Source organism: Ambystoma mexicanum, chromosome 6q (assembly GCF_040938575.1).
Source record: "Ambystoma mexicanum isolate Mex_15411 chromosome 6q, UKY_AmexF1_1, whole genome shotgun sequence".
Classification (NCBI taxonomy): Eukaryota; Metazoa; Chordata; class Amphibia; order Caudata; family Ambystomatidae; genus Ambystoma; species Ambystoma mexicanum.
Window position 1 is genome coordinate 1,484,829,466 of NC_090937.1, and position 17,043 is coordinate 1,484,846,508.

Sequence of the window (17,043 nt, forward strand, 5' to 3'; positions counted from 1 at the left end):
TCTTCAAAACAATGTGCATAACGCACAGGGCAATCAGCGGACAAGGAGCAGAATTCCTACAAAAGAAAATAACAATCTACAAGCCAACGAGACCGCTCAGGTCAACCAATGAAATCCGACTGGAACAAAAACCTTACATCAAGAAGAAACTCGAAGGAACCGCTTTCTACCACCTAGCCGCGAAAACCTGGAACAGCATCCCAAAAATAATAAGGAACACCAAAGATCACCTCAAACTCAGAAAATTACTAAAAACCTGGCTCTTCAAAACCAGAGACTAAAACCGAAACAACAATAAGACAAATGACTCAACAAAAAGGACCTTGACACAGGGGTCCACCTGCGAGACCCAGGGAGACGGAGGCAACGACTCCAGCCAACCCTCACCATCCCCCATCACCCGCACAGCCACAACTAGGTACCACGAGCTGTGGAACGGACAAGACACAACTAATCACCACACAAACGGAAGTATGGACACTAGCAGCTGCGCTAGTCATGTGGGGGGGTGAGGAGCATGCAAAGTTATTAAGGGAGCGGGCGGAGGGGACAGCTAAATCCTCAAACGGCCTCGAATGGAGAAAAAAAAAAAACGAGCACGTACCTCCTGAGGCACAGGGTGTACAAGCATCCCGTCGTGTAAGATTACACAAGCCCAACCGGCTCAATCCAGGATAAAGATGCCAACTAACCAATACCACTAACAACTTCCTTCTCTGCATACACCTCTCAAACTCCAAACCAAACACAACCACAAACCTCCAGCACAGCAAACCGCACAAACTTCACTACACTGCAACAACAAAACAAAAACACACATAGACTCGCACATCAGCACACGACGACTACCGGCCGCATACACCCCAGGCCCAGCCGACGGAACCACCGGGCTGAGGCTGCCAACAGCACATCACTGCAATCTTGCACTTTTCCAGCCTCCACCCACTAACCCACCCCTCCCTCCCTCTTTCAGAGCCGCCAGAGCGCCAGGGGACCACTCCGGTGGTGATAGTGCGCGGTACAAATGACCTTTAACATTAACATTAACATTAACATTAACATATATAACACATGTCTGAGTATGGGGGTTGTTGGGAGAGAAGAGCATTGTGATGACCCAAGCAATCACTCCTCTGGGTGTGTTTGATGTACAGTCTCTAAATGTTACCTGTGTGTTGTAGTATCTGTAATTTCTCTACAAATACAAGTCAGTCAATTGGTGCAATTCATTTGAAATTGTGACATTGTGTTCTGCCACAGCGTTGGTGGCTGATGTTCTGGTTGCTATTATTATTTGTCAAACCTTAAATAATACATTATTACTATACACAGGCCTAGTTCCTACCTCTGGTAGTACAGAGGGTATTTGTTGGGCTGGTGCGAGACAGGTTGGAGGACTCACTATAGTTGAATCTGTATAACCACTTTGGGTGCGTGCCACCTTGCTTGTGGGGGAAAGGACCTCCCTGAGTCGAGAGTGACCGCCTAATAAATTGTGACAAAGCTAAATAAGCTTCAAGCGGGCTGTAAATTATCCATATCGGCAAACTCCTATCCCAATGCCACTTTAATGGCTCACTAGGGAACAACAAATAAATAGGGCTGCGAGGGGGGGGCAATAATGTTCCTTTAGATCCCACAGAAGCAGTTGTTATTCACCATATTTAAAAATTGGGGGAACACCCTCAACTTCCTTCATGACCCCAGACCTGTCTCGCTCCTCGGCTCAACCATGAAAATTCACCCCACAATGAATCTGGCTTCAGTGTGCTCCACTACCTGTCTGGTGTCTTCACTTTAACATTTTATAGCATATCCTGCAGCTTGTCTCTGCATCTCGTTGTGCTTATCGACCAGTTACCATCACTGTCAACTTCGCATCTGCTGACCTTTCATCCTGTTACTAGGGTGTTACAAGCCTGATCTATTCATTAGCATAAAAATGCATCAAAGATGCAATGTGCTAATAATGCATTTTCAATGAAATAATGATTAACACAATGGGCCTCATTCCGAGTGCGGCGCTAACCAATGGCGCTATTAACGCCTTGGTTGACGCCGTACCCGGAACGGCAGCGCCTTGGTGGATGGCGGAATCACCGCCCCATTCCAAGGTTGGCGGGGCGGTAATTCCCCATTCACCAAGGCTCTTCCCCATTCCCAAATGAGCCCCCATAGGGCTCAATGGGAATGGGGAAGATGCAAATAACGGTGACCGTTCATTACGGTCACCGTTATTGGCTTGGAGGCCCCTTTGCGCCCTCGACTTTAACGCCTGCTCAAAGCAGGCGTTAAAGGCGAGGGCGCAGAGGGAACTCGGAGTATGGCGGTAAGGGAATACCGCCACCGGTCTCGTTACCGGTGGCCGCTATCCCTTACCGCCATACTCGGAATGAGGCCCAATGCGTTTTACGCAATGTAAGGGGCAGAAGATCATCTGCTGGGCATCCCATCGCAGGAAGGTGATTATCTGCTCCTGCCAAAAGCTCTTCTTCAGCTGCCAAGGCCAAGGAATGTGAACCGGAGCTTGCTGTCACCTCTCCTTGAGGACCGCTGGTGACATCGCTTCTTCTTCAGCAAAGGTATTGCTTTGTTCCTACGTGCTTACCTGGGTGAGTGCTATGTTGATTCATGTTCCCCCCGAGGATCCCCAGATGTGGTGGCGTGGACAACCTAATCGTGGTCTCCCTGGCATTAGAACATCGGTCCATGGGGCTACAATCCTTCAGGGGGTCTACGTAACCTCCATGAACCCGCCTTATTCAAACAACTTTACTAATCTGCAACTCAGAAGAATCTTCTGAACACTTTGACCGTGTCCACCTTCCTCTGTTCTTCTGCCCACGGGCCCTGGTCTACCAGTGCCCCATCTGACTGACTTTGGGACTCTCATTTCCAGATAGGGTTGGACTTCCTAAGTATAAGCTGCTTAAGGGTTATCCCAGAATTGCTCTGCTATTGCATCAAATGTTGGTTGATATGATTTGTTATGTTACCAGTATTTGTAAAGTGCTATATTCATCAAAAGAGGCATCTTGGCACTACTCAGCAAAACATTGGGAAAGGCAAACTAAAAAGATAGGTTTTCAGCAGCAGATGGAAAGAGAGACGATTAGAAGTAGTCCTAAGTGTGCACGGGAGAGAATTCCACAAAGAAGCAGTTGCAACAGAGAACGAACGTCCACTAATGGGGCTAAGTTTAACCTAGGAATGGGAACAAGGCAGGCATCCGCTGATTGCAGTGCTCAGCTCATATGGGTGAAATTTCATCTGGAGCTACTCAGCACCGCACCCATAGAAGGCACGATGCACTAAGCATAATGCATTAAATTAAATGTGCTGGGCTATATGAAGCCAAAGTAGTTTCTGCAGTACTGGCGAGATATGAGCACAACATGGTGTAGAATTAGCCACTGGTGCTGCTGAATTTTGAACAACTTGTAGATGTTACAATAAGTAGGCATGCAGGGTCAGAAAAAAAGAATTGCACTAATTAATAGAAAATGTACCCAAAGCTGAGACAACGGGGGCGTGTAGCTGCACTGCGATAAAAGGTAAGGCCCTGCGGAGCATTTGGAAGTGAAAATAGCCCTGCTGACACACTGCACCAACTTGATGCTCCATTGACAGTGAAACAGATATTTACACTCCCAGATCCTTAACTACAGGAACAACATAAGGAAAGGGACCTAGGAAAGATGGCCAAAATGCAGGGCTCCAGAAGGAAGTCGCAGAGGGTGGTTCCAACAGTTTTGTTGCCGTTCAACTTGTGACAATGGTTACTCATCCATTCCCCTATGTCCTCCAGATGTTTCTAGAGCTGGGCGAGTCTGGTGGGGCTCAGTCTGGCCCGAGCCCCACCATGGGCCCTGGCCTGACCCCCCCACTCAAGCAAGTGCCTGCCCAAAGCAGGGGCCGGCGATGAGCCCCACTGGGTGTTTGCACACTCCTTCAAATAAAAAAAGTTTAAAAAAACGTGCTCGCATCTGCCAGTATTTTATCTGTCTCATCTGTCATCCCACACACTCCATATACCCCTTTGGTTTCTTTTAGACCACCCCATGCCTTCCTTTCTGGACAGACACCTTCCCTTCATCTCTCGCTCTCTATCTTCTGCCTGCGCTTACCTGGTCCTCTTCTACCCACTTTCTTTCAATGATGCTGCTTTCCCGTGCTCTTTCTCCCTGTTTTTTTTTCTTCGTTTCACCCCCATTTCTTTTGCTTTTCACTCAATCCATGCTTTCCTTTGAATGTATCCGCCTCCATTTCCTTATGTGTCACATTTTCAGTCGCGCTCATTCTTTCTCTCACATTCCTGGTAACTTTGTTTCTCTCTTGTTCTTTGCTTTTGCTTTTCTCAAACCTCATCCTGTCGTCTCATCTCCTCCGTCGCTTGCTAACCCCCTTGTCAACTCCTGTTCTCGTGTTTGCTTTCTTTTCTGTTAGTGCTGTTATCAGCACCGTTTGGCTATTTTCCGCCTCCTGATCCATCCTTCTTCCCTCCCTCAAGCACCCCAACAACCCTATGGGGGACTAATGGCCACTCCTTGACCAAGGCAGTCTAGGTTAAGGTAGCGATATAGAATCACAAAGAGCAGCTAATGTGTGGGCTTAGTTGCTCACATATGTGTCCCTCAGGCCTAACGCAGCCGGAAACTAGTCTAGATGTCTACCCACCAGGCAGCACACATCCAACAGACATCACCAGCACCACACCTAAATGCTAGGACGCAGCTACCACCCGTCAAATACACCAGCTGCACACTTACCTGGTGCACCCATGCACCCTACGACACTACCTCTCTCTACTGACCAGAACTACGGTTCCAGAGGGTGTTCAACCTACCAGCGCTTTGTGGTCTTATCGAGGAAAAATAGAGCACTATATAAATGCCAAGTAACATAACATAATATAGCATAACATAACCATGCCATGCGGAGCCATTGAAACATACTGGCCAGAATAGGCTTTAGCACTCTGCAGCTGCCCCATTAGGATGTTAATTAGGTAAAAACATCAGTGGAGGACTGATTTGCATCTACATCAGTGATATGATATGTTAGGTTATTTATAATGCGCTTAATACCAAGAGGTTACTAAGCGCAGACCCGGGATATCGAACCTGTGTTGCTCCGTGTCGTCTTGTTTCCAAGGCGAGCATGTTACTTCTGAGCTATCCTCCAGAGACCTCTGCTCTTGAGACTTCCACTTCTGCTCTGCAGGTCGCTGCCCGCTTTGCAGCCCCTAGATTCTGCCTTGGTTACTGGGCCCAGATGAGATGTGGCTCTCACCATTTAAGGTTTGGAAAATGAATGGATAAAATCTGTCTTGAAATAAAAGGACTACAGTCAGCTGGCCAGCGGTGAAGAAGCTATTATGAATTAAAAGTTCTGTGCTGTTTTAGAGAGGCATAGAAACAACTATCCCTTCCGCCTGACGGCCAGTATCCTGAGAGTCGAGTTAAGGCACGATATAAAACAGAGTCACAGCAATGGAAAACAAGTGAGAAAAAACATTAGAAAAAGAGGCCCTTCATGCTTCGTGTTGACACGTGTCTGCTCAGCATTCTTCCAAATGCTAAAGTGAGAAGCTTTTGCTTTTAGGCATTTGTAGAGAAAGGTCTGTCTTCGATCTTGTCCTGTTCTGGATATACTGTTAGGTATTTTCTGCCTTGCTTCAGCAGTCCTACAAGTTTATGCTTTACACGTGTGCTTAGCACGCCTGTTCAGGAAAGTTATTTTTACAAGTCGAGCCCACGCCGTGGTGGAACACCATTGAGCTGCCGTGCTTCAGCCCACTCACAACTCCCTTGTTTTATGGAGACATTTCCCGGGCTCGGCCCGTGGTGGACTCCTAGAGCCAGGCCTGTACCCCAGGCTCGGCCATGGCTCGGCCCTAACCATGAAATCTCTGGGCTCCACCAACTCTAGATGTCTCCTGAACTACCTGGCTGCAGACTCAGGAAGAGAGAGGTCAAGGCGAACCAGTATCTGAGCGCCAGCTGTATATGAATAGCGAGAAAGCCATTGGAAAAGATGAGTCTGGCCAGAGGTTGAGTATACACATTGAACAGCACTGGTGAGATGGCGGACCCTTGAGGAACACCACAAGTGAGAGCCATAGGCTTAGAATGAAAAGGTGGAAGAGAGAGAGAGTTTGACAACGATCCGAGATAAAAGAAGAAATCCAGGATAATACGGTACCAGAGAGGCCAGATCCTGTCAGGCAATCGAGCAAGATGGAATGGTCGACCATGTCAAAGGCAGCAGAGAGGTTAAGAAACAGAAGAGCACCAATGCCGTCTTGATCGTACATCCATGCCAGATCATCCACAGCGGAGACCAGCACACTCGGTTCTGCATCCTGGTGAAACCCAGAATGTGACTGAAAAAACAAGTATTTTTCAAGACAGGAACTAAGCAGTGGACAGACCAAATATTCTAAGAGCTTCATTAAGAATCGAAGAAGAGAAATGGGCTGGAAGTTGGCAGGAATAAGAGGGCCAAGGATGGTTTGTTCAGCAAGGGTATCACTGCAGCATGTTTAAGAGAGGCTGGAAATTGTCCAGTTTGACAGGAGGCATTCACTGATTCCCTGAGCAAAGGCGTCATTTACAACAGGATGAGCTTAAGAATTCCAAGTGGGATAGGGTCCATAGGGGACACAGATTTTAATTTGGAAACAGACACTATGATATCCACAGTAGATAAAATAGGGAACGATGACCACAAAGTGGTAGAGGGCAGGATGACTGTTGCAATAGGAGGAAGTTGGGTTCTGACTCCAGACGAATGGAAACCACAAAATAGACAGACAGGGAGTCACACATAGCCTGGGAAAGCAGGATGGAATCAGGTGGACCAGAAGATAGTGAACACACAGTTTTGAACAGCACTTTAGAGTGGTTAATAGATGCTTCTATGTCTAATGAAAAATAGTCTGCTTTGGGCATGGAAATAGCTTCATGGTAAGAAGCAAAGACTTGCTGAAGGGACTTTTTATTAGCTGTATCTTAGCTAAAATGCCATGTACACTGAATTTGCCTGTGTTGAGGGTGGAGATCACGTAGATCATCACATAATCAGTGCTCAGAAGGACAAGTTTTTGGTTGAAATTTTTGAGAAGAGCCAGGCAATCGTCCTCTTCCAAAAAGGTGCCTAAATCCACCACATTGGGGTCAACATGGCACACTTTGATCTGTTACCTCTAAACAGTTAATCTCCCTCAATTTTTGTTTACGGGGGGTCAAAGTCTCGGAACAGGAGAACAAAGCAGAGAGCGTTATACAAAAATGAGACTATTGACTACCCCACTCATAGTCCAACCAGACTAGGCTTAGTGGTATATGTTAATTACTTATTTTGTGATTGATGCCTTCCAAATTGGTACCACATTAACAATTTTCAAAAAATTCATTTTTTGCAACAGTTATCACAAAATGCGCAATACTATTGAGACACTACATAGAACCATATCAATTACCCACCCTCAAGAGTGAACACTAAACATCATCAATCATAAATGAGTCCATATCAATTTATTATTAAGACAAATTTAGAAAAGTTAAAAAAGAGAGAAAGCAGAACATACAGATATATGTCACAAATCAATACTGCATGATCGACTTAATCTAATCCTAAAAACAGTGTCAAATATAGGGGTTAGTTGAATTAATGAAAACTGACTTATATCAATGAGGCAGTATTTAGATACAAGACTTCAAACAGTTGGTAAGTCTTTTGTCAAGTGTCGACATGTTTCGGCCCTTCTGGAGATTAAGGCATTATCTCTAGTGTCTCTACACCCATAGTATTTCAATGGCCTTCTTCAGGACAGACAATTTATTTAAATCAGATAGGAAACCTCTTTCATATACCCCGACAAGTTTAGCGCAATATCCTGGATGGACGTGAGATCAAGAAATCCGACTGTTATAAATATTATAATGTTATAATGTCATAAATATGGTAGAAGAACTTGTGTAGAGGTTTAAGCACTTATAGAAAAAAGGACGTGTAACAGACATAACTACAGAAAAATAAACTGTTAAGAAATTGGGAATCGTTAGTGTACCTTGAAGGTAAAGAAATATACTCACGTTTCATCTCAAGTGTGGTACCTTTTCCGAAAATGAGCGGGTTAGCAACCTGACAGTAGTAATCATGATCCTCTGCTAGGACTCTGGTGGAGGTGACAGTGGAGTCATAGTTAGATCCACTACTCACTTTACAGTTAATTTTTACCTCTTTGCCAAGAGTCACAGATAAGGAAACCGGAGTCTGAGTCGCAACCATGTCTTCATTGAGTCCTGGAGAGGGAAAGCATATTGGATTAAGTTATAGAAGCATATGCACGCAATAGACAACACAGTCTCCTTTTCGATTTAAAGCAGCATTTCCTGAACGCATCTGACCATGAAGAAAGGCAGCTAACACACAGGCAACCACAGTGACGTGAGCCATCTTTTCTCTAACGACTATTTGTAGCCCAGAACAACAGGGAAAAAACACTGATGTGTAAATATGCATAGCTTAAGGTGTATGTACAAAGAGTTAAGTAATAGGAGGAAGGTTACAGTAAATCGGCCTTGTGTGCTGCTATGCTGTCTGACAATGAATTGACAGATCAGGGCATACAGCGCGAGAAGTGGTAAACCTCTCGTGAGGATTTTGTATCTGGGATTTTATATATGAATGAAACAGTATGCAATAGTTGAATCCCTATTTGCAGAATATTTACCTATCGAGAAAATAATTATACATTTGCTTTTGTGAAAAAGCGTCTTTTCTTACACACGTTAATACAGTGTAGAAGGAGTGATAGAGCACACAATAGGAACATATCAGTATGAGTTGTTGAGCATAGAACAGTGCAGCACTAGATGTCACACTATACGGTTGGGTTTAGATACTTATGTTAGATTGCTCAGAGGGATATTAACATGCATAATTTGGGTGAAGTACCAAAACAGGGATTAAAGCTAAATGTCCTAGGTAACATAGTCCACCAGCCCCTTTCTCATTTTAAAGAGCAGTGCATTATGCTTCTAAAAGCGGCACCTGCCATCTAGTGATAGCTTTACAGTGTTTAAATGATGGCGGTCTTGGGGCAGAGTATACAAAGTTGTCCGTACTCTCTATTCGCACAGCACATATTCCAAGAAGTGCAATGATGTATTATGATGTATTTACCTTGTGCACAAAATCTTGCAAATGAAACATGCTACAATAGTGGTAATGCGATTCGCGTTCATAACCCCCATTTAAGCCTGCTATGGAGACTGAGCACTCCTTAACAGTACGGATTATATGTATTTTTTGGGCATAGGGACAACAGCTTTCACCCACAAAATGGATTATTGTTCTGCACAGCCAATATGTAACCATATAAGGAAACTATACTAAATTGCAAAGTCAATAGTTTTAACTGATGCACAGACAAGTTTGATTTATGTCACTCACCGCGTTTTCTTTTATAAACGGTCAACCGCTTCCTCCAAAATAGGTTATTGGAAGATTCATCTGTGGATTAATTTACAAAAATAAATAATTAATGTAATATATTCTTCAAACATAAAAATATACATTACAGACTGTGGGGTGAAAATACAGCCGGAGAGTGACAGAGATGGAGAGGCCATGCTAGGCCCTATTGTGAGAGTGAAGCTGACTAATGTGGAGTTCCATTGAAATATAAACAGTCATTTTCGACATAAGGCCTTGTGAAATGGAAAGAAATGGGCCTAGCAAGCTCCCCTAAATGGACCGGTTGCAAGTGAGAGGGACTCTACCTGAGAGCTTAAAACTGCTGATATGCCCAATGAATGTGATATGACCTGTGGTGCTGCAGATGCTGACTTCGTGTAAACTGGGAAAAGGCTCCTTTTGGCATATTCAAAACTGCAGCAGTACACATGGGAAATGTACATGAAAAGGATAGGCATGTGAAAAATACCAAGGAGGAGTAAAAAGTTGAGTCAAGAGACATATTTCAGAGAAAGACACTTATTTTTCACAAAAAAACGGAGATTCAAATGTAAAAGGCCTACTTGTTGGATTTATTTTAAGTGAACTTATATCTGTCCAATCTGTCTGTCAAGAAAGGTTGTAATTCAAACAACATGCCCAGATACAATGCTAAAATGTTACATGTAAGCACATCTTGTAGATTTAAAGCTGTATTTTCTGAAGTTTGGATGCAGCTGGAGTTTTTGACACTGAACTGAAATGTCAGTGCCTATGAAACTTTGACCTCAAGAACTGTGGGTTCGGCCTACCAGGAAAAGCAGGCTCGGTTCAGTTATACAAACAAAGAATTAACAGAGAATTAGATCAAAATTGTTCGAATTGCAGATAATACAGCCAGCAGAAATTACCTTTCAGGTTAGTCCTCCCCATTATCTGTGCATTAGTGGGAAACAGAAATTACCTTTTCAGGGCTAATTCAACCTCAAGAAATGGCTTCAGTGGCACTAATGGGAGATTAAACATTGTGTATAAAACAGATTGCTGATAAGCAGATATTCGGGCCAGGTGACGATGGAGAAATGCAACTTAGGAATAGTTGGGGGCTATGTGAAACTGGGGACCCATGTGATGCCTTGCCATACGATTAACATTGGGCCACTTTTTATTTAATAAAAAGAGAATCATTTTTCCCAGTGCATCCCAGACTCATGGTAAAGGGGAGAAAAAGCCTGTTGGTACCATGTAAATATGAATCCTGTGTGATGTATGCAATTTAAGTTATGAAGCCAATTACGAATCCGGCCTTTTCAGAACCAGTATTGTTAGGAGTGTCTTTGCATTGTCTTATCCCTATCTCAAACCCATCCTATCTTTCCTTCAGAACCAGTATTGTTAGAACTATCTTTGCGCTGACAATTTTTGTCATCTGAAGACGTTGTGTTCCTTAGCAGGCAGGTCAGCCTGATCAAGTGACTGTAAGATCCCTGTGTGGTATTCACTCTTTCATAGTCATCCTCTATTCAAAGCAGCTCCCATAAGAATTTATAACAATTTAAGTATTTTTGACCACATTTGGTCTTTTTGCCCAGTAATTTCTAAAGACACTTTTACACCCACACTCACAGCTGAACAGCCAATTCTGTTTTTCTCTAGTGTTTGAAGGGGGAAGTGGGACTGATATTCGGTTTGATTTGTGCTATTCCTGACTACCTGCTCTCCCCTCCCATCTATTTGCTTTGCCTATTGGGGGATGAGGGGTGGTGCAGGGGGAACCTCTAACCATAGTGCTATCTGATCTGAACCAACACAAAAGCATTATTTTTTGTGCTGCATCTGTTTTGCTCCTTACTTATTCCTAGTGCATTAAAGATATTCTTCAGTGTTCTGTCACCCCATTGGTGATTGTTGTGTACCTATTAAAATATACTGTGATTACTGTGATTACATTTTCAATACATAAATCAATATTTACCTTTGCAAACCAGCCTCATTCCTGGTTCAGTGCGACCGGGGGAGGGTTCCAGGAGAAGTGTGTGATATGAGTGGTATATCGTTCAGAATATTGAACTTACAGACACAAATCAATAAGGGTTTCAGTTGTCCACTACATGCTGGGCTTTTACTTTGGTCTGTGCCGGATTGAAATCACTTACCATCGAATCCAATTGCATCTAAATGCTATCATTTTGCATGTAAAAGTACATTTCCATCGAAACCAGTCCATCGAATATATATAAATGAATATGTTTAGATGGATATGCACATTAAAATGTAAAAAATAGCATTTCGATACAATTTTTTGTAATGTTAAAACGTTACATGGAGCTGTCCAGTGCTGCAATTTCCTTGTAAAGTTTTAATGTTTATTATATATTGGGGGGTTCCCTTCCCCAGACCCCCAACACCCACGCAGACCCCACCTTATCACTAACCTAACCCCAACACTAACCCTAACTCCAACCCTAACCCAAAACCTAACCTGAACCCGAACACTAATTTAACTCTTAATCTAACCCTTAATCTAACCCTAAATCTAACCCATTAGCCTTGCTTTACCCCATACCCTAACCCTAATTTGAAATAAAAAAATCCAACTCATTTTATTTAATGAAAAGGCATTTCGATGGAAATGCTTTTCGATGGATAGAATTCGATGGAAAGGTATTAGATGAAAGTAATTTCGATGGAATGACCAGATAGCGTCTAGCCTTGAGTTGATAAGGGTGGAAGCAAGGAGAGACATATTGTTTATAGATAAGAAGGGGCACAGTGAGCAGAGCTGTTTGTTAATCCAGCCACATGTGGCACCAGTTTTAGCCACATGAGAGCGCATAGAGAGTTAGCAATTAGAAATGTAGCATAGTCCACAGAGAGATTCTTTAACATGTGACTGGAGGCAGCTATACGAATCTCAGTTTTATCAGCATTCAAGGCCATAGATTTCTGGCCAGGAGTGAAAGACTGAATAAATAGCCGAGATGGCCTTTGCATCGGCAGAGTAAGAGCCAGAAAGTTCAAGGATGACTTGGGTGTCATCAGCATAGTTGGTATACAGGACACCCAAGTCATCAAGCAAGAGAAGGAGAAGTAGAGGGAGAGAGGAGAGGAGATGGAGAAATGTTAAAAAGAGTGGGAGAAAGGGAAGGTCCTTGAGGAACACCTTGTGTCAAAAAAGATGGAATAGACAAGGAGTTATGAATAACAACACAAATTTTACGGGGGGGCAAGAAAGAAACTAGCCATTGGGTGGTTAACTCACTGCAGCCAACAAGGGATTGCAGCCTAGAGGCCATAAGCTTGTGGTCGACTAAATCGAATGCGGTGGAAAGATCTAACAACATAAGGAGGGCTGGGTGGCCGCAATCGATAATAGAGGACAGATTAGATTTTAAATTGAGCATGGCTGTTTCCGTGCCATGACGGGCACGATAGCCTGATTGGTGAGGTCCAGGAATAGCATTGTCCTCAATTAATTTTTATAGCTGAAGGTAGGTCACACGGTCCATAACCTTCAGTAAAAAAGGGATATTGGTTATCGGCAGATCACGCTTATGCAGAAGTGCAACGAGATTAGCTTTCTTGAGCAAAGGGGTGATCCAAGCTTCCTTTTGATCAGTACGTACCCAACCCTCAAGAAAGGATTGGTTAATCAGTTTGGTTATCCACTGCCCAATGGTATCAAGACACTGGTTAACAGCCTGCAAGGGCAGGCATCGCCCTTACAAGAGGTTGGTTTCATGTCGAGAATGATCTTGTTCACTTCAGATACAGTACAAGAGGTAAAAGAAAAGAACGGCTTATCAGCGGAAGGGTTGTCAACTAGGCCAGGCAAGGGTGAAGAGGAGGTTGGTAACATAGGTTTGGAGCAAAGCTGCTCAGGAACCGCTAGTGGTGGCAGCAGGGAATTGAACTGTTCAGGCCTAGCGGTGCACCTAGGAACTGATGCAGGCAAAGAAGGGACCAGAATGACATGGTCGGTGGTGAGACACTTGCCTTCAAATGAGAAGACATCTTTGCAGAAAGGGCATCGTGAATGTTTTGACACCAGGTGGCATCTGGTGATACCTGAACAGTGGTATGTGTGTTGGAGTTGAATTCCTGGAGGATCGAAAAAAGCTCCTTTCAACTCGATTTTGCTTGGACTATGCGATTATTATAATAGGCAGATTTTGCATGGATGACAGCTGTTTTTTCTTTACAGCACATTTATATTCAGCAAGCAAGGTTGGAAAAGGCTGTTTCTGCCAGGCACGCTCTGCTGCTCGCCTGCAACGCCTGTGGGAGAGAATGTCATCATTGAACCACTGCTTTGAGATTGTTTTGGGTTTAATAAGCCTAGTGCCAATTGGGGCAAGGTCCTCAATAATTAGGTTGAGTGTGCTTTTCAAATGCGCTGAAATGGCAGAGGAACTTTCAAAGTTCAGCATGTTGCCTAATCTATGTTCAAGCTCCCGAGATAATCTATCAGGAGTACATTTTTTTAAAAGATCTAGTCGTGACAGAAAGTCTAGGTGTAATGTCGACTCTAAGAGAGGCAACGGGCATCATGATGGAAAAGGTGAGCCAGACATGAATAGACCAGGGGCATAAGGTACTGATGAATGGGCTTTATGTGGTAACTTCATGCAACAAGACCCAGTTGAGGGTATGACCCCCCACATGAATGGACTCAGTGACTTGTTGAATATAGCCGATGGCAGACAAGGCAGCCAGCAAAGATTGAGCGACCTTGTCCGAAGAAACATTGACCCACGGATTGAAGTCTTCATGCAGGACCAAATGGGCTTTGCTGTTGGTAACACTGCTGAGGAAATGCAAGAGTTGTTTTTCAAACATAGGCAAGTTGCGAGGAGAACAGTAAATGAGAATAACCGTAAGAGTGGTATTATTATTAATCTTAATTTTAACTACCAAGGATTTGTATTCATCCAGGGGCTCATGTGTGTAAAGATGATGTTGCAAGGTATCTTTTACTAAAAAAGGCAATCCCCACCATTGTTAAACAAAGAGACAAGATAAGTTATAAGAAGAGGATAGACCTTGGGTATGAGAGCAAAGGGAAGTGGATCAGTGGGAGTAGCAGTAGGAAGGGCTTTGACAAGTAGAAGAAGAACATCATTATTAAAAACAGGAACAAAGTGAGAAATGGTAGCAGAAGGAGTAGAAGAAGAGGGAGGTTATACGCCTAGGGGAAGAGAGGATGCAATATCTTGACGGAGAGAGATGACTTTTGAAGGGAAATTAGCAAAATCAGAAGCAGCCAAAGTGGAATTAAGAGAATGGCTAGGAATGGGAGGAGAGAGAAGTCGTTTAAGCGTTTGAAAAAGACGCCTCGGATGGGTAGATTGAGTATGAAGAAGATCAGAGAAATAGGTACGCTTTGCGGAGAGTAGACAGTTGTCATAAAGAGCATGATAGGAGAAATAGGAAGTATGATCAGAGGTGGATTTATATTTAAGCCAACATCTTTCAAGTCAGCGAAGAAGACACCGCATTAAACGGAGGTAACGGGATAGCCAAGGTTGAGAAGGTTTCCAGGTAGGATGGAAAGCAGATGAAGGATAGAGTTGGTCAAGACTGTGAGAAAGAGATGAGGAAATATTCTCCTGCCTCATCAGCATTGAGAGTGGAGAAGAGTGAAGGAGGAGGAAGAATAGCAGTACAGGTAGCATTAAAGAGTGTAGGATTAAAGCTTTGTAGATCACCGCAAAAACTTTATTTTGGAGGAGAGAGGGCAGGCGAACTCTGAGAGATTGAGGATAGAACTAATACTTAGAGTAGATAATGATCTGATAGGTAGATAGGTAAATCTAGTACTTTCCCACGCTATTTCTGGAGGTAGTCTGCTTCTGGACTCTTGCAGAGAACTAGCCGAGAGACAGGAAGAGCTACCCAGGCCTTCAAATTACATGGGAGATGGAGCCTGAGAAATCTAGAAGCTAGCTAGGCCTGCCATTTCAGGGGCCAGACGAAGTCTGCGTGTGCGGCCTACCCTTGACCAAAGCCTATGACCAGACGTGTGCTGTCTTCAGAGGAGCCCTGCTGTTTCCCTGGATGCCCCATAACCAAGGCCTCCCATGTAAGTAGATTAATCTAACTGCCAACAAAAGTGTGGGGGGTCTGCCAGCCATAATCCCAATGTCACATAGCGGGTAGGAGGTGGAACTGGGGAGACCCTTGCCCCATTTTATTAAATCCAACTCAAATGAATTCCACTATAGAAAAATCACCCTATCCATTTAAATTGAATTGTGTTGGGAACTGCATGCCTTAATCGTTTCCATTAAATTGTCGGGAGGGGGGAAGCTGTGTAGATCCTTAGGGCATTGAATTAAAGTTAAATCAATTCATTCCTATAGAGAAAATCACAGGGTGAGTGTTGTTAGAGTTCAAAACTAACAAAGTTCATGCCCATTGTTTTAGAGCTAGTATAGACAATAAAGTACTTGGATTACTCTACCTTTCTGAAATCCCTGTCTTGTGTACCAAAGGGGGGCGTACATAACCCCAAAATAAGTAATCCTAAAACTCTGCCATTCAAGTAAATGTAAAGTGTACAAAATGAAATTTCCCATGTATTTACTTGCATCCCAAAACGATATTTCCAAAGCTCTGCCTTTCGTGAAAATAAAAAGCCCAAATTGATTTTCTGTTTGTTTCTTTCCTGACTTTATCTTTCAATTAAAAAAAAAACGTTTTTTTTCATTGTGTCTATTTGTTTAACCCTGCCTTTTAATAAAAAGCCAAACCAATTATTCTGCTGTATTCCCACTCCCTGTACCTTGCCTTCAAATTAAGGGGTCATATAACCGACTGTCTAAAAGAAGTCCTCAACTGGATGAATGCCAACAACCTGAAAATCAACCCAGGTAAAACCGAAATCATGATCATATCCAAAAACCAACAAAAGGAAACCGCCATCCCGTGGCCAACGGAAATGGGATCTGCACCATCACCATCTAAGGTAGTAAAAAATCTGGGAGTCCTGATGGACAACACCCTAACCTTAGAACCGCAAATAAACGCAACAGTCAAGAAATGCTTCTTCCTCCTCCACACGGCAAGAAAAATACTACCTTTCCTCTCTTTCACACACAAAACACTCACCATCGTCGGCCTCATCATGTCAAGCATCGACTATGCAAACAGCCTCTACCTCGGTATACCGGAATACCTACTGAAGAAGCTACAACGGATCCAAAACACAGCAGCCAGACTACTCCTCAAACTATCCAGAAGAGACCACATCACCCCGGCCCTAAAAACACTACACTGGCTCCCAGTAAAACAGCGCATCATCTTCAAAACAATGTGCATAACGCACAGGGCAATCAGCGGACAAGGAGCAGAATTCCTACAAAAGAAAATAACAATCTACAAGCCAACGAGACCGCTCAGGTCAACCAATGAAATCCGACTGGAACAAAAACCTTACATCAAGAAGAAACTCGGAGGAACCGCTTTCTACCACCTAGCCGCAAAAACCTGCAACAGCATCCCAAAAATAATAAGGAACACCAAAGATCACCTCAAACCCAGAAAATTACTAAAAACCTGGCTCTTCAAAACCAGAGA

The 17,043-nt window shown here is 43.5% G+C and overlaps 1 protein-coding gene across 2 annotated transcripts in view; it reads right to left on the reverse strand.

The window, feature by feature from the left end:
* The window catches only part of LOC138516802 (immunoglobulin kappa light chain-like), a 92,447-nt gene that overhangs the window by 60,247 nt on the left and 15,157 nt on the right, over nucleotides 1-17,043 (reverse strand). For both annotated transcript variants that reach the window (XM_069632210.1, XM_069632211.1), the window contains 2 exons: nucleotides 9,463-9,522; nucleotides 8,100-8,309 (listed from right to left, as the gene is read on the reverse strand). In XM_069632210.1, the coding sequence (XP_069488311.1) occupies nucleotides 8,100-8,309; nucleotides 9,463-9,522 (270 nt within the window). The remainder of the gene's footprint in view (nucleotides 1-8,099; nucleotides 8,310-9,462; nucleotides 9,523-17,043) is intronic.